The sequence below is a fragment of the Penicillium canescens genome (assembly GCF_028828765.1).
Source record: "Penicillium canescens strain IBT 15451 chromosome Unknown utg000012l_segment0_segment0, whole genome shotgun sequence".
NCBI lineage: Eukaryota > Fungi > Ascomycota > Eurotiomycetes > Eurotiales > Aspergillaceae > Penicillium > Penicillium canescens.
This window is the reverse complement of record NW_026703974.1, coordinates 400,084-418,140: the sequence shown is the minus strand read 5'-3', so window position 1 is coordinate 418,140 and position 18,057 is coordinate 400,084. Positions and strand designations below refer to the sequence as shown.

Below are 18,057 nucleotides of genomic sequence, written 5' to 3'. Positions count from 1 at the left end.
TTCCCACTTACTTCTGGAGGCAGTAATGGGACTGCCTCTGTCTGGGCACGAATTGGAGGCGAGCGACCGAGATAAAAAGCACTTGCTGGTCCTATCCATAGCGAATGACCGAGCACGTAAAAGCAAAAAGGTCTTGACACGGAATGCTTTTTTAATGGAAGAAATGGTATCTCCTACTAATTCATGTCAGCATAATAGTGAATCAATACAGCATTTGTGGGCTACAGGAAGCGTTACCGGGGCCGCGTCTCGTTCCCCGAAAATCGGCAAGTCGTGTTTGATTCCGGGTAATAGTTTTGCCGGGGCGGGATCAGCTGACATCAGCGAAGTGGAGACAGCCATCCACGCCTGTCGCAGGATATCACTCTCTTCTTTACTACACATCAATGGCTGACCCCAGCTTCCCAGATTACAGAACTCTTTATCTGCAGGCGGAAGAGAGACGGTGTCAGGAAGCAGAAGGGAGGCGGCAGGAAGCAGAAGGGAGGCGGCAGGAAGCAGAAGGGAGGCGGCAGGAAGCAGAAGGGAGACGGCAGGCAGAAGAGCGCGAGAAGCGAGAAGCAGAAGGGAGGCGGCAGGCGGAAGAGCGCGAGAAGCGAGAAGCAGAAGGGAGACGGCAGGCAGAAGAGCGCGAGAAGCGAGAAGCAGAAGGGAGGCGGCAGGCGGAAGAGCGCGAGAAGCGAGAAGCAGAAGGGAGGCGGCAGGCAGAAGAACACAATCGACCGACCACTTTCACGGAGCTCATTCAGCACTGCCATGCCCTTCTCTCCCGATCGCTGAGAATCGATTCACCATCCCGCTCAATAACTGGGAAAATACCTCTTCCCACCGGAAAACACTGCCCGACTCGATTGGAACATTGGACCGACTGCCCAGAACAGCTCTCAGAGGTCTACAGGTCCGTCTGTCAATATCTTCAGCCCGAGCCGGGAGAGGCACCACGTCTATTTTCGTCTGTGGCTGAAATAGAAGGGCTCGGTCGTCGATTTGCTCGCAAACCACTTAGTAGCGAGCAAGAACTTGAGGCCTACGAGCGGTTTGGCGTGGAGGAACATGTCCACGATATAATCATCGAGCTGTGCAAACTGCCAGCTGCTCGTGAGGAATTCGGGCTCGGTGATGGAATCCAGTTCAGCAATCATACGAATTCCTTGAACGAAAACGACCCCGTTGAAGCTGACGCAAGCCAACTCCCGAGCACAAGTCACCCACGACCTGACCAGTTTTGCATAAATCGTGTCGACGGTAACTCCACCACCGTCCTGACGACGGTCGAGTACAAGCCACCTCACAAGTTGTCTGTTGCAACCTTTCGCAAGGGACTGCGACCAATGGACCTATGGAATGATATGGTCAGATCCAATAAAATACCTACCGACCAGGAAGCAAAGTTGAAGCACAGTGCAGAGCGCCTCGTCTGCTCCGCCATTGTGCAAGAATACCATGTGATGATTCAGGAAGGACTCGAATATTCATATGTGACAAATGGGCTTACCCGTGTTCTCCTCCGTATTCCGCGTGACCAGCCTAGCACGGTCTATTACTTTTTCTGTGATCCTCACAGCGAAGTAAACCCGGAAAGCGATACGGTTGTCCAGCTATGGAAGTCCTCTGTTGCGAGGGTGTTGTGTCTTTGTTTGATGGCATTTCGCTCCCCCATCCGTGAGCAAGAATGGAGAAATCGAGTGCGCCCAAATCTTCACAAATGGAAGACAAACTTCGATCACACGCGTTCGCAGATTCCGAGAAGCGAGCTACAGCAAATCTCCCACTCCGATAGCACGAACCCTGATTTTCCAAGTCCGGAGTCTGGTACATCCTATGGACTACCATCGTCGTCTCCGCTGCCGTCTCCCTCGGAGGGCCGTCGAGTGCATACACGATCTCAAACCACTTGTGCACCCTCAGAGATTCGACCGCGCTCGCAATCACCGGACTCGTCCGGCTCTGACGCCGATCAAGCAGCTGGCCATAAGCGGAGGATCAGCCAAGTCACGCCTTCACCGTCCGCTCGACGATCAAGTCGCCAGCAAACGACTGGGCCTAACCAAGACGACCATCATCGACGCCGTGCCGCGCAATTCTGCACGCAACGATGTCTGCTCGGTTTGCAAAACGGGGATGTTCTTGATGAGTCGTGTCCCAATGTAGGCCATCATCGCCGGGGCAGGAACCTCTCGGCTCAGCATTTAATCTCGGCCAGGGACATGATACTTTTACTGAAAAATGAATTGGACGAGAATATAGATCGTTGCATCCCCCTGGGGGTTGCGGCTCGTACGGTGCCCCGTTTAAACTTACCTGCATGGAATATGGTTACACGGTCATCGGTAAAGGCACCACGTCAGGATTATGGGAAGAAGTTTCCCGCGAAGCGCAGGTTTATCGAGTGCTGCGCAAGGCCCAAGGATCCGCTGTACCTGTATTCTTGGGTACGATTGACTTGGCAAAAATCTATTTTCTTCATGGCGCTGGAGAAATCTGCCACATGCTCGTAATGGGCTGGGGAGGCGAATGCACAGCGACGATGGAGCTCACGCAGTGGCTTCGCCGCGAGATACACAAATCGAACAAGGAAATTAGAGCCCTTGGTATAACACATGACGACCTGCGGCGAGACAATGTCCTTTGGAGCGAAGAGCTTGGCCGTGCTTTGATCATTGACTTCCATCGCTCTACTTTGAAATGTCGACCTGTTTTACAACGGTCGGGGGCAGCCAAACGACGACGACTATGTCATACCGAGGCAGGAGATGCAAAACGTTCTCGTATCTCTTGACAACGGGATTTTCTTCTGATCTGTTGAATTAGCGATCTTATATATGATACCCAGATTTTCAATCTCATCCAGTCATTCTAAGTACTGTACAATAGAGCGAATCACAAATTTTAAACCTCGGACTGAATTCTTTCAAATTAGAATAAGAGAAACAACGACACTGAAGTTCTCACTGAATTTGATTAGGCATCTGCCATGGTCTTCTTTTGATTTTACGTCAGCCTATACATATGCGCCCTGAGTGCTCGATACGTATCATCTATAGTCCTAATTACGGCGAAGAGCACGACAAGAGGAGACCGAAGTTGGAATGCGGGCAAGAGCGGTAGACGTGGTAGACGAAACAGCCTCTCCAAGCACACCCTTGGTAAGATCAGGAATAGTTGACTTGATGGCTGCCAAGGCACTGAATGTAGGTGTTCCGGTGCATGGTGGCTCACCTTCACGAAGAAGATGATCCTTTTCGCCATTGTGCTCCACAATGCTTCCCGGCTGAGGAAACCGAATGTCCACGTTCTCTTTGGTGACGCAGCCATTTATGTTGGCGATGAACATGGGTGGAAAATTAGGCGTTTGCTTTTGTATGCTCTTGTGGCATTGTTGCGACGAGGCACCAGACACGGTGACTGGGGCACAGTTCATATACATCTCACGATTCCCAATACGATTGAACCACGTCCAGGCCAACGTATATTTTCCGGGGTTAATGCCCTCGGGGATTGCGAAATCGAGGTGAAGGGCATTGTCGGCAGTGGCGCCTCCGGCGAGTTTCTCTGCCTTCGTGGGGCAGCCTCCTTCATAGGACTTGATGACCTTCCATTCAGAATTTTTGGTTGGCTCACGGTCTTCGGTCAGGCTCAGTTGGCATGAGCCGCCACCGTGTGTCGCGCTTCCCTTGAACTTGATTATGTTTTCAATGCCGATCTGGTAGACAGACTCTGTTGAAGGAGCCAAGAATGCATCTGTGCGTAGTTTACAGGGAAAATCGCTACCATGTTCAGCGAGAGGAGAGTTGTTGAGGGTTTCCTTGCTGTAGGGCTCAGGGGATATCATGATCAGATGTCCACTGACCGCCCGTAAGACGATCGCCTCCAACAGTAGAATATATCTAATGAGCATCATAATGGTGGAAGGCTCGGTTGATCTTCGCTATATTGGAGCACCACTTGACAAATTGAATCCCTCGTAGAGGTCTAAGAATTTGGAAGCCGGGGAGACAATTGATTTATAAAAGATATAGAGCAAAACAAAAAACCAACACTGGTGTTTCATCAGAATTAGTGTGAAATAAAGCTGATGTGAGTTAATCAAATGTTTGCTCAGAATAGTGATGCCACATATAAGTGCTTGTCCGAAGCTCATGAGTCCGACAGATGAGTGGGTTGAAAGCGAAAACTCATCACATATCTGACACTTTAGTCAATATTTGCAAGTAGATGTGTTAACCGGGTGGTGCGGCTTTGTTCCTAGTCTGCCTCAGATTCATATCACAGCATGATGAAATGAGCACATTAGGAATGCAGATTCCAATTTGGCGCCGGCCCTTTTCGCTCCTATGAGGTGGACTGACAGTGTACTGGTGAGTCAATTAACGATATTGGAGGGCTCAATTGTAATTCACCGGAGTTAACGAAGCTAGAGGGAAACGTGAAAAGACCACACAGTAGTATAATGATCACAGAGTTCGAATCTACTGCGTATGGGACTCTAGAAATCTGGGAATCAACGCTTGTTGTAGGAATATCTGAGATGCTGTTGACAGCGTTTGCGTTAGAGGCATCATAAAGGTAGTCTGTATTGACGCAGCTTTCTGCGTCTTACTTACTTGCATCTTGATCATGCCAAGATCATGGCCAATGCCAAAGTACACATGCGCAATTGGCTTTATTTAGTAGTCCATGGTTAATCATGGTCTACTTTCAGTTCAAATGAGCCTAGGAGATTCTGTCGTTCTCGATAAATTTCTACGCAGCGCCGGTTCTCTACAAGCTCCTTGAAAATACATCGACCATAACCAACCTCAGCCGGTAATATGTCTCGGAAACATAGAAAACCTCTTCCCCCATTGTTGCCGGCTCAGCCTTTTCCTGAGCTACATGTTCAGCATGATGATATAATATTCTCAACCGTCAAGCCGCCGACCGTAGCGACCGATCCTTTCTATTATCTGGACTCACAGGTCCTGCCAAACTGGTCCAACCTCGATGACAGCATATGGAAGGCTAACCGCACTGACGCTGCTTCGCTGCAATGTGAAAATCGGGCAGAGCATGGAGTCATCCAGGTCTACTACTGTTCCCCGGGTTCTCATCATCATACGCCAATCTTGCTCAGGGACCATGGCATTCCCAGCGTCTATCTTCCTCAGGAAGCAGACCACTCCCCTGGATCGACATCCATACTTTACTTGCCACCATTAAATCTTTATCAGCTGCGACGAATTGACTCGACCCCAATGTCCAATGTAGCTGACCGGCTGCCGGGGGCTGATTTCTCGACAATGCAGAATATCGACCCTGCGCTGGTTTTTCCAAGCACTTCGACAACTACTCTTGAGCCCTTGAGCTTTACAGCAAATCTTGGCGCCGCTGCTGAAGTCTGTCCTATCCCCGCTGATACCGGTATCTCCCCTTGGTTTCTTGATCAACCACCAGGGAATTCCCAGATAGTCCATGACAAGAGCGCGTGCATAAACGATCTTTCACTGCCTGACTGTCATGATTATGACAAGCAGCCTGATCATAAGCCGGATCTTAAGGACCAGGAATTTGGTATGCACAAGCGAAAATACAAGTGCAACATCATTGGCTGCAGAATGGGGTTCAAGCGTCAGGACCACCTCGAGCGCCACACAAGGAGTCACTCAAAGGAAAAGCCCTATGTCTGCTGGGTGCCTGGATGCCACCGTGCCTTTTCACGCCGCGACAACCTCAAAGTACATTGTACGAAGACACATGCGAGACCGGGTGGTCGCAACCGTTATGTTGCCACCCTCGATGAGACGAGCCCCGACTACGATCCAGATTTCCGTGGCCAGCTGTCGTTTGACGGGCGCCCACTCGGATTTCCAGCACCTACTTGCCTAAGCCTCAGCAACCATAACTTTGCGCAAGATTGAAAATCAATGCCTGATTCTTTCAGATAACAAACGAACGAACTAAGTAGCCTGAGTAGATCCCCTTCATCCCGGCTGGTCTCCTTCTGATGTAGCTAGGGCCAGTTCTACGGTACAACACCACGTCGCTGTGTCGACAGCTTCAAGAGTGAAGAGATGGCTGTTAGATGAAAGAGATCTCTCCCTGCAGTGCATATAAGTGCCGGTGTTGTGGGACGGTAGACGGGTATATCTCACCGAGGATATCTCAGCGTTGATGAATACCCAGTGAAGCGGCCATACGGCCGACGGTGACGTTTCGTTCATTCTGGTGAAAGATCAACGCTTCACGAAGAGTTAGTAAATTAGCCGTTTCTATTTTCTTTAAAGGTTGACATTTGATTTATTGGTCCTCTGTCTGCCACATTGGAAAGAATGATTGGCCTCCGCCATTATAGTAACCCTTCGCCATTATATTAAACCTCCACCTCCAGCAACCCTTCACTGCCAGTTCAAACGCTGCTGCCACTTCCCCCACGACGACTATACCAGGAAAGTTTTGAAACAGATGGACAAATCCGGTCAAGATGGTTCGTATAACTCTATTTCACCGCGTGCCTGTGCTCACAACAGACTAGATATCGACTTCGATCTCGACCTTCACGCAATCTGGCGAGAATCCTCTTGTATACCGGCGCCGCCTCCTTGTCTTTGCGCAGATCATGAAGATATTGCGCTAGACTTTCCGAATGGATTAAAGTCTGTAGCACACGAGGGACAAGGATCCCCCTTGGTCGAATGCTTCTTCCACCCCAACAACGATAACCAGTCGGGCTTCAAGTGGACGGGTCCAGATCCTCTGTCGTTCGCCACTCAAGCTGATGACCTTTTCCTTTATATGTCAGCTTTCTTTCTTTTCGAAGAGGTCTACTGGGTGGAGCTGAGGCTTGCAAGATTTCATCAGTTAACCGGCGAGACAGTGGGTGAGCATCTGTTCTTCCTGCCCCGTGTTGAAATGGCCATGGGGAATCTATGCCGGGTGCGTGGACAGATCCTGGACATCATATCACTAGTCACTGTAGGAGCGATACGTCATTCCTTCCGATTGTCTTTGTGGCCGCGCACAGAACCTCTACCGTTTTCCGGTCACTCTACTCTGTCCCCGCTAGCGACACTACCCACGACGCCATCCCTGGATCCATCGTTCTTTGTACATAATCTCCTGGAAAACTACAAATGAATGTGACGCACACATGTGACAGTACTTGTGTTTCCATTGTTTTCTGAACGACGTCCGCAAGGTCGTCAATTGTCAGGTAATGGCAATGTGCTTTGTACGACATTCTCTAAATAAAACAAAGCCTCGTCAAAGGATTGACACTACGTTTGAGTGCGGGCTTCACTTGTTCTCTGTTTGGTTCATTACATGGCTGTAAAGAAATACATGGCACACTTCCCACTGGCAACCCCTCAGTCGGTTCTTTTGGCATCCACCAACATGCCCAGACTACTTTTCGAGCATTGATTCCAGCCATTGAGCACGACAGTCATTCGTTCCCACGATGATTCCAAAGCCTGCTCAAAGGAAAGCAGTCGTAATCGCTGCTCATCATGAGGAAGCTGAGGTCCATTCCTCTCTTTGCTCGGGTTATTGCTAGCCTCCTTCGAGAATTGACTCTTCTGGTCGACATCCTCGCCACTGAGGTGCCTAGGCATACATGATGCACATAGACGTCGATAGAGCCCCACGGACCGAGCCGCTTGAAATGCTAGTTTCGGATCGTCGCGATCGAGATTTGCTAGTGTCGCCAAGATGGGTTGAAAGTGCTCGATCGTCAGGGTTTCATTCTGGTTGGTTTCCAGCTACGGGAGGGAGAATGCCAGTAGTCAGTCAAAAGATCTGATACTGTATGGGATGCACCTAACTTACCTGTCGTGGCTTGGAATCAGAAGCGTCCTTTGGGTAGCCTTTATCAACCTGAATTGGCAGTCCACTCGGCTGCTGATCTCCTTCACTATTTTGGTCCGGTACGTTCCTTGGAGCATCCATTTCGTAATGGGCAAAGAAATGATTTCAGAGAAATTAGTCTGTACCGGATGATAGCCTCTCTTATAGTCCACCTGGAGACACGTAGTCACCTTGTTAGTGTTACGACAGAGGTATGGGTCTCAACGCAGTCATTTATTTGATTCTGATGGCTATTTGGTATTTACGGTCGTTGAGCACCCCTATTCCCATGCTGATGAATATGTCAGTAGCCAAACAAATTATTCAAGCAGAGTTGAATCATATCTCGCAGCTTCAACGGCTACATAAATTCAAGCGCTATATTTCTTAATTTGAAAGCATTTGGCTGGCCAGGACCGGTGAGCAACACCTGATACAGCCATGTCAGCGACTGGTGAAAGACTAGGAATTCTGTATCAAGCCGGGCACTCTGTCTGCTTGATTCCTAGTTGTCGGCAGCAAAAGCCCGGATTGAACTAGCCTCACAGGTGGTGTCCGGTCAACGTTGAATTAACGACCATCTCGCCTCACAAACAGGCGTCTTTATATGTTGTTCATGTATTTTGTCAACAATCCAGGTTCACGTTGAAATCAAACCGTGCGCAGCAAATGGCAAGACTTCGTTTTCGATAGGATTTGTTGAAGGGAGGGTCAACTCAGCAACTCGGGTGGGCAAGCAGCGATTATTCAGGTATTCTAGGTTTCTGTGCGAGGTTTGCTGACTTTTCTACCTTTTGTTTCGTCCGCGTTATTTCAAGGGGCCACTCCTTCCTCTATACACACTAGGTCTCACTTACTAGTGATCGATTTTGGTACCCAGACATCGCTCTTGACAGTGGGGTGAATGCCTCCTACTTTCGCCTCATTTTCAGCACAGAAATCTCGATATATGCTTAGTGTGGGCGACAGTTCACAAATAGTACAACAAGCTACGACAACATCCTCACAAACAGAAGCATGTAAGACGGGCATGATGTTCCCAAGCGACACACTACTCTTCTACGGTGACAGAAGCGAACAAAAAGACCTGATCGATCTCATACCCACCGAACAGCCTGGCATGGAGTTCCACCAGCATGAAAAGTGCGACTTTATCTCTCATGGCTCGGCAGTCCCATTGCACATCAGCCAAAGCGGAAACCATGGTCATCTTCGTCAACAAATGAGTTGCTCAATTGATCCAGGTTCCAGCCATTGCGGATGGCGGCCTGTGGTCTGTTGGTTTCGATACCAGCCTATCTGGGAGCCATCGAACTCACCCTTGGGGGCTTCCCCTGGCCATTTTGACCTTGTGCCTAATTTGTTCGGAACCTGCCCCTTCCCAGCCCCACAGAATACCGATGATCCGTGGATAGAGCGGCTTCGAGGGCAGCACATTGGACAAGACACGCAGGTTGCAGAGGCCTGTCAGGTCTTCCGACAATCCCCCAATCCCCTCCGTACGCAAGATCCCTCCGATTTCGGTGTCGGAGATTCACAAGCCAGCACCCCACGGCAACAGTTCAATTGCAGGCTTTCGGGATGCAAGCGCCAATTCAAACGTCAAAAGACCTTGAACCGCCACCTGGCAAGCCATTCAGGAGCGAGACCTCATGTCTGCTGGGTCCCTGGGTGCCAACGCAGTTTCTCGCGGCGCGACAACCTCAATGACCACTATAAAACACACGGCAAACGTGGGGGCCGCAATCGGTATGTGGCTACCCTAGACAAGACAAGCACCGTCTATAACCCTGAGTTCTGTGGGCAGCTAACGCCTGAAGGCTGGCCACTTGACCATGCTCGCCATGACTGATCTGGTGCTTGAGATGTACAGTGGCACCAGATTTCCACTGTTCTTCGACTTTCTGTTACCAAAGATGAGAAGCAATGGTATAGGCTTCACTGCAGTTGCATATTGTCTCTTTCCTCTTGGCCTACTGGCTTTTGTGCTGTGAAAATATGTTTCACTCAACCGCAGGCCTATTACCTTTCATTGAATTTTCTAGAAATCGATTCGATATGTGTAACATTCAGATTAGCAAACGCAATACGAGAAGTCCTTACTGAAATGGAAGTTGTATGACGCACCCTTGGTGGAGCTCTCTATTCTCTGACTGGAGTTGCTCGTTGTGCCAGAGAACAGCCTGGCGGTAGTGCGCGGACTTTTGTGACGCGAGGCCTCGGTGCTGCTCGAGCGTTTTGATATGAGACTCGGTGCGCTCGCGCATTAAGGGCTGCTTCAGATGGTTCTTCACACGTTTCTTCGATGACCGACCGGGGGGAGGTTAACGTTCCTACGCGACATTATCCGTTCAGGGACCTAGGGCCCTATTGCCGATATTGTGGCTTATGATAAGTCCCCGAATTCGGCAAGGCTGGGCGCGACAGGGTCTGTGAATCTTTCGTGTTCGCGATGGCGGGCGTCACGTGGCGCTAGCCGAGGGCCTCGAAAGGAATAGTAACAGTAGAGCAGAGCCTCCGGAAGTGTTTCCGGCTGTACGAAGCCCACAGATCGGTTTTAAGGTCAGCATCGGCATGTTATATGGTATGGTCCAGAATGAGGAGGCATGTAGAATGTGAGTTGATTAGGGACAGAGCGTCGGGTCAATGCGCGACTTGGCCGGCGTGCATCCCTACGTTTGGTTGCTGTCTCATTCACCACCAACCAACAATCAAGCTTTTATTTTTATTTTTATTTTTTACCCCTTCGATTCGTCGTCATTCACGTCGAACTGTGAGTAGTGGTAAAAACTACAGCGAGAGTGGTATACTGTTATGGAAATTGGCGTTATTTCTCGATATATTTTACCCACAATATATCTTTGCGAGGGCCAACCAATGAATAAAACCCCTCACATTTCATATACGAACAAGCGACAAGGTCCCCGGGACTAAATACGCAATATATGAACGATATCTGAGAAAAGCAAATTAATAATAGTGGTTATGAGTTCAAAATCCTCAAAGTAGATGTGGTACTGTACGACCAATATTAGTTCAGCCTTGTCCCCGCGTCGATCCAGAACCAAGTTCAGATGAACCCGCGGCTCAGCAAGATCAGCCCCTGTGTCGGATCCGATCTCCTTTTCACCACCCGAGCCAATTAATCACTTCAGCAACATACATTGCACCCCAACACTAATGATTCACTCACGTGCCTGCTTGCGGTAACCTGGTCACTATAGTTGGAGTTAAATATCCGGGAAATGGATTCAGAGTAAACTCCAGCCTGTTCTGGAAGCTTTAGAGTCTAGGCAGCTCCGGTCGCATCCCGTGCTATTAATTCTAGCCTCACGCTGTGCTAGACCGGAGCGATGTGACAAACAATCATCACGGACAAACACATGTACGGTCACAGATTTAAATGCGGCGGTACGCCTACGACTTGTCCAAATGGATGATTATGTCCGGGTTACTTATTAACATGTTTGGCTAACCTAGAAGCCGCCTTCGATGATTTTCTGCCGAACCCACTTTTTGTGATTGGCACTCTGCGCCCCAATCGCCGACTCATCGCCCTGCCAGGATCGTCTATTATCGACCAATGTTTCTCCTGAGAGACGAGAGGCCTGTTCAGGGACAGTATGTGCAACAGGCAAGGGGGCCGGCGTCCAACTGGGCTCCAACACTGTGCCAGTGTTGGAAGATTCTGCTCGCTCGGAGGCTGTAATCGTTTCGGATGTTGCATGGTAGAAAGGGTCATCGTCCGTCCACGACGTGCAAGAGGGTTCAAGGTCCAGGTCAATCAATCGAAAATCGCCACTCGTTCTAGGATGAACGAAACGGCGTACTGCTGCGCGTAACGGGTTGCTTGCGCATACTAAGACCAGTTAGCGTTGGCATAATCCAAGGGGTAACCGACGGAGCGCTCATACCCGAAACCGCGGTCGTTCCGCCTGTACCATCCACAAGGCGTGCCAGCTCCTTGGCGATATTGATGGCATGAAAATGGTATTTCAATCGCGTACGGTTGCGGTAACGAATCTGGTCCACGGGCTGAGCATCTAGGATATGTGTGGTAAATTGCAGGATCTGCCACCGAGTTAGCCCGACCTATTGTAAAATTTATAGCAAGAAGGAGAATTCACTCACATCAAATCCCCGGTCATCTCGATGTCTATGCTCGGGACAATCGTCTCGGTCAAACATACGGTCGAGTTCAAGGATTTGCGAGATTTCCTCCCCACCCAGTGGGGATGGTCTGTTTCGGTAAGCACATGACACCGCAAAGCATCTGAGAAGAGGAAGGACACCTACTGAAATTTTTCAGCCTAACTTGCCACAGGACCTCTAGCCGTCGCACCGTGTTCCTCCGGCTTCGGCTTTCTTGAACGAGATGTCGTATGAACGGCAACGCGCGGAAGAGTCCAATATCTTCAAGAATGAAGACGACGGTCCCATACTGGCCCAGGTGAGGTGGGTGCCCGTAGGGACCCAGCACGCACACCGGGAAATGAATCGTCGAGTGCGCACGATCCGCAGCTTGTGCGATCCTTCCGGTCACGCCCGGCCCAGGCCGGGCAACTATGCGTAAAACATGAGTTGTCGATGCTCCTAGGTTGCTTTGCCCTGTACCTACCGAAGCCACGTAGAATGCGGGAAGCTGCAAGCAGGACCTTACTCCAAGGCGTGGCATCCAGAGCTGTACATACTGCCCCGGTTGAGCCACGCACTCCGCTGGTACCGCAATATCAAGCCATAAGAGCATGTTGGAAGACCGCGTGAGGGCCCGTCGAGAGGTGATGCGCCACGATCTGTGGAGCCACATGGTATGCAGACATGTCCCGGCACTCCAAGCAAATCCGGCGCAAATACCACATAGTAAAACCCAGCGGTAGGACGATACCCGGTCGATCAAATGGTAGAAAAGGGCACCGGTGGCGATCAAAGCAAGCACATGGTGGACCTTGAGGCCGACTTGCGGCCATCGCCGAAGAATCGCAGCGAGCGTCCAAGGAAAGATCGAGACGAAACTGCATCCGGCCTATGTAATATTAGCCACTTCTAGTCAGACATCCTTTGGGGAAATGGGAACGCTGCCGTTCTCTAGCCGTCACGTACCAGGAGTGGGATGACGAGGGAAGCTCCAAGGCTTGTATTTCGAGCAACTGTGCCTAATACGGACCCATGAAGAAGGCAATGCAGCACGCAAATGCGGCCTAGCCACCGATGGGCCCACTGGAACGTGCGCCGTTCGATACGGAAGACGTGGGCCGAAAGGCTGAAGCTAAACCCGGAGCAGAGGGGAACAAGGTGTGTGACCGCTAAGCATCCGGCTCGCTTTTGCACATCTGCCCAGGTCTGAGCATGAAGACTGATTGCAATAATGTTGGCAATCACCAGGGCTGCAAGTACTCCCCCTTGCAGGTATGATGGGATATCCAGCCACTGGAGCACGCCTGGCGTTGGCGCCTGGAAGAAGCGTCTCCAAGATACTGCGTGTTGCAGCCTCAAAGGCAAATGGCTGAATCGGCGCGCGAGGCTATAACATATCCAGCATACAAGAGCGAGGAGCCCACAAAGACCAAACTTGTCTTGAACTGGAGCCCTGGCAAGCCATTCGGCAAACTTTGACACAGGGTGGGACATGCTTTTAGGCGAGCAATACTGGACATCAGCAGGTTTATATCGTATTTTCCATACGTTGTCTGAACAACGCTGACCAGAGCTTTGTTTGAGCGGTCAAAAGCAGCTTGGGATGTTGATGCGCTGGTCATCACTGCTTGTGAGCAAGATGGGAAGACCCTTTTCTACGGCTCCTTGGGCTGAGATGACCGGTTGATGATTGAAAATGATCATCACCGAGCCCCGTCAAAAAATCATGGACAGCGTAAAAGGTGCGTCTCGTGAAGTTTATGTTCAACGTTGAACCCCAATTCTGCGCTTATCGTGTGCTTGCAATATAATGCGGTTTTAAATTGTCCCGTTGAACTCAGTTAAAGTGCTGAGACGCATTTTCAGATGTCGCATGGCCGCTTGTCAGGCTAGGCAGTGTGTGTCATTGTCAAGAGGATCAGGGTGGGGTTTTCACACCAGAAGTTTTCAATAGACCAAGTCATTCAGGCTATCAATTCAATCATACCCGAGCTCGTCGAAGACGCAAAGAGCGTTGTTTCTACGGAAGGCGGTCGTGTTGTAGCAAACTTGCCTCCGAGCTGTATTCCGAATAGGATTCTAATCTAGTTCCGATATGACGAGGCTGGTCCGATCACTGCAGAATCTGTGTTATATAACCCCTTCTAGTTATGTAGTATTGCAGTTACATCAGGCATCTTTTCGCTTAGTCTAAACCTTGGCATTTGGTTCGTAATCTGGAAGTCCCCAGACGTGTTGCGGTCAATGTTTGGCTGAAGACGATTACAAGCAGTTCTCTGGCCCTAATGTGAGCATGATTGGTAGATCGCACAGATATCAGCAAAAATAGCTCTTTGCCAAAAGATTTGAAAGGCTCCTTTAATCCCTCATTGGGCAACGTATACCAGATTCAAAAGAAACAAAAGAAGACAAAAGATAGATGACAGCAGCGGATTTGCCAACCTCCAAACCCTTCCAACATCAAGCCGGTCCTAAGAGTGAGTGATGGGCTTATGAGAAGAGGTGACATGTATATGAGAAACTTCCAGGAGCTCGGCAAGAATAGCCGATTTCTCCCCGCTCGACTTTTCGAGTCTGAACATGAGCTTTGCCCTGACAAGCCAGGATTTACCGTTCATTCGCTTCAACATGGAAGAAATTGAGTGTTTGGTTGGATTGGAAGATTCGTCCGCCTCAATCTTAAAGTTTGTCGGGTCCACTGTGGCATATATCCAGATGAATCCGTTGGAGCACTCGAAGGAAGCCGCACTCCCGTTCCATTTCGAAACCAGCGTGTTGAATAATGGCCCGAAGACTGTGACTGGAAGGCCAACACAGACATACGTTGCCTCACCAGGGCTCTCTGGACGCACAGCCTTGGGTACCGATTTAGCCTCTTCAATGGATCTTGAATCAACAACGACCGAGTCGGATACCCAGAATTCAGTTGACCAGCGATTGGAAGAAAGAGAGCCTCTCTGCAACAGGGAATGCTGGAGGCCAAAGAGGCTTCCGCTGAAACGTTTTGTTTGCTTCTTTTCCTTCGCGCTGAGAAGGATAATCTTCAAGTTTGCTGAATGCGCCATCTCCAGAATACCGATCTGATAGTCATGCGGCTCCAGATTCGTGAGCTGTGCTTGAGGGAAGACATGGGTGACGCCATTCTCGATGGATACGAATTTGCCTTGGCTATCAGCTTTGTTTGGTGGATGGCCTTGTGGAATCATGGTGGAAGAGAGTGTGATGTTGTTACTCCGACCGCAGAGCTTTGACTGTTCCCATTTCCAAACAAGCTCCTCGGTCTTAGAATATATAAAAGGGGCTTTGGTGACTGGAACTTTCGAGGAGAGATCAGCATGAGGAACATGCTTCCTGCTTTGTTCAGCATGTTTACAAATGGCCATTGGAAGTCAAAATACTTACTCATTCGTACGCCGCCAATGCGACAGAAACCGGTCTTCCAGTACTTGTAACATCAGGTGCAGTATCTAAAAGTTCTTCCTGGGAAAATCTCCTGGTAGCAATCCGCAGATCTGGTCTCTGCCAACGTAAATGTGCGGAATCAGGTACAAAGTTGGCCATCTCTAGGATGAGATTAGGGTATCAAACTGTATGGGAGCGCCTTACTGTGAGTGGCATTCTTGACGGTCTAGGACTGTTGGTATCACCAGCTAGGTACCGTGTACACAGTTAAATGAACAGTGTTCATGCTCCTAAAGCGAAAGTTGATTGATTCATGTAGATAGATGTTCATCCTAGGTCAAGGCCCAATACCCCTGAATCCATACGGCGGGAGCCGTTGCTTACCAAGATTACGTACAACCTGTCTTTGTTTGTTCTGACTGGAGTATATGTCCCGACAGTTTCCATCTAACAGTATCACAGGAGTCATTCATCCACGAACTTCCATCAACCCTTCGCGGTAACCGGAGGATCGGCAGACTATTCGCAACCGATGTGTACTTTTGACTACGAGCCTCAAAGTTCGGTGAGGCTTCGGAATAAAACCCTTCTCGTCCAGCCAATCTCAAGCGCTTGGCCCTCAGATATCCCCATGTCCGCCCCACCAGAAACCAGTACTATGGTGTGTCAAAGCCAGAGAGACGATTTTGAACACCATTTTTCGCACCAGCCTTCAAATTCCCGAGGTCATGGCAGCATCAGTTTCAATACCGAGATCAGTTCCCAGCTGACCTCAGAAGATATTTCTTTTATTCAGCAATCGAAGGGAAAATGTCAGACTGCCAATGTATGCTGGGAGGGTGACAGTAAGGGCCGATCCTTTTCAACTTCCAGCAATCTTCTCCGTCACGAACGTGAAAGACATAGCAGAAGCGACAAAGTATCATGCAACTTCAGTGGCAGCTCGTTTACTCGTATGACAGCTCTCAATGTTCACCAAAAGAGTGAGGTTTGCTTGAAATCTAAGCGAAAGGGGCTCTAAGCTTCAACGATCATCTTGGGGGTTTCAGCCATGCGGCATTATACAAATATTATTCCAAGACTAGCTTGCTGCCCTAACGGATCAGCTCGTATTTCTTCGTGAGGATCTCCTTATGGAATTTCTGTGGCATACTGTAAAAGAAACTGTTTTGCCTTATTGCCCAGTAAACAGGCTACGAGTTTGTTCATGTTTCTTGGTGATAGGTGGCTTCCAGCCTAGAAGGGTATCACCAGTTTACTGAAGAGGCCACTAGTCCTTTGACTAGTACTTCCTGGGATTTTACAGATTTTAAATGCACAAATTGTCCCATTATCCGCGTACCGATTATCCGTTCATTTCACGCTTCCAGCTTCACTATACCGACAGGCTCCCACGTGGCCTGCTCGATTGATTCGTTGAATATTATTTCCCTGGAGACTGTCACGCAGGACTGAAGTGTCAAAAAGCAAGAAACATGTATACTAAGTATTAATTGAAACTACTTTATATTCTATTTCTGGGCACACGGAGTCGTTCCAGTTGAGTTATTTCAATTCAAAAAATAGTCGCTTTGCTGCTTGATTTTAGTGAGAGCTTTTTGACCCAGTGTACAGTACTGTATACCACTAGTTAGAGGGAATGAAACCGAAAGACTAGTCTCAAACCCTAAGCCTCGAACCATCTCACAGTATACTCCTTTCCTGCCCGAAACATTTGCCGGGTGTTGGGGATTTTTCCCCAACTGCCGCCGTCGATATCAATAGCATTGATGGCCCTCCCCAAAACATCATACACGGTGAAACGGTACTCGTCTTCCTCGCCATTGATAATTTTGAATGCTATGTCGGTTGCTGACGAGACAATAATTTGAATCATCATTGGACCGATCGGCCAGGATTTGATTCCAGATCCTGGAATTATCAATTTCTTTGAGCCACGAGGTAAAAGAATATGCTTATTCGCATCCGAGCTCCTAATAAGAGTCACTCCATATTTTCTCATAATATCAGGACATACTTCATACCCTGGAAGATGGTGGACCATAGTAGATGATCCAGGTACGACTCCCTTAGGGGCGAGGGAGTTGGGAGGGATTGGAACCACATCAACGGTCCCAGAATGGAGATCGGAGACTGGCCTGCACCATCCTGGGAGAGCCAGTAGGCCAAGAGGGACGAAGTAAATAGGTCTCATTTCTGTATTTGAAAGACCACTGAAATGAATTAAAAGTAAACTGATGTAGTATAGGTCACAGAGGAAGACAGCCGTTGCGAAAGACCTGGCGAGCATTATATAATGCCTTTTGGACTACTACTTAAGAAGTTCATGGGGCTGACCTCGTTGAGTAACGTGGCGTCACCTGTACGGGATACAGAGGATTTCGAAAACAGTTTACCCCCAGACACACCCGTTTTCTTTTCCCGGAGACCCACAAGGACGTCTAGTCCGGATCGGTGGGTTTCACAATCCCCCGCAGACAATAATACGGTGTTACGCCTCAAGGAAGTTACCTGAGCTAGGCAAATTTAGATTACCGCATTCTGAGTGGGGCGCGGGGAAAGAAAGCGTGTGTGTCTGGGGGGTGAACTGTTTTCGAAATCCTCTGCACTGTTGGAACACTCGAATAGTCCTGCACCTCATGCCGCTGTTTGACCGTGTCTATGGTACGGGGCGCCCCCATTTTGTTCAACAGGTACCTG

General features: G+C 49.3%; 1 protein-coding gene across 1 annotated transcript; it reads right to left on the bottom strand.

Annotated features, from left to right (window-relative positions):
- Nucleotides 1–17,023: 17,023 nt before the first annotated feature.
- Nucleotides 17,024–17,233, bottom strand: N7446_014065 (uncharacterized protein; the record flags this gene model as incomplete). Its single annotated transcript, XM_058522804.1, has 1 exon — nucleotides 17,024–17,233. The coding sequence occupies one exon, from the start codon at nucleotides 17,231–17,233 to the stop codon at nucleotides 17,024–17,026; it is 210 nt and encodes a 69-aa protein (XP_058364897.1).
- Between the last annotated feature and the right edge of the window lie 824 nt (nucleotides 17,234–18,057).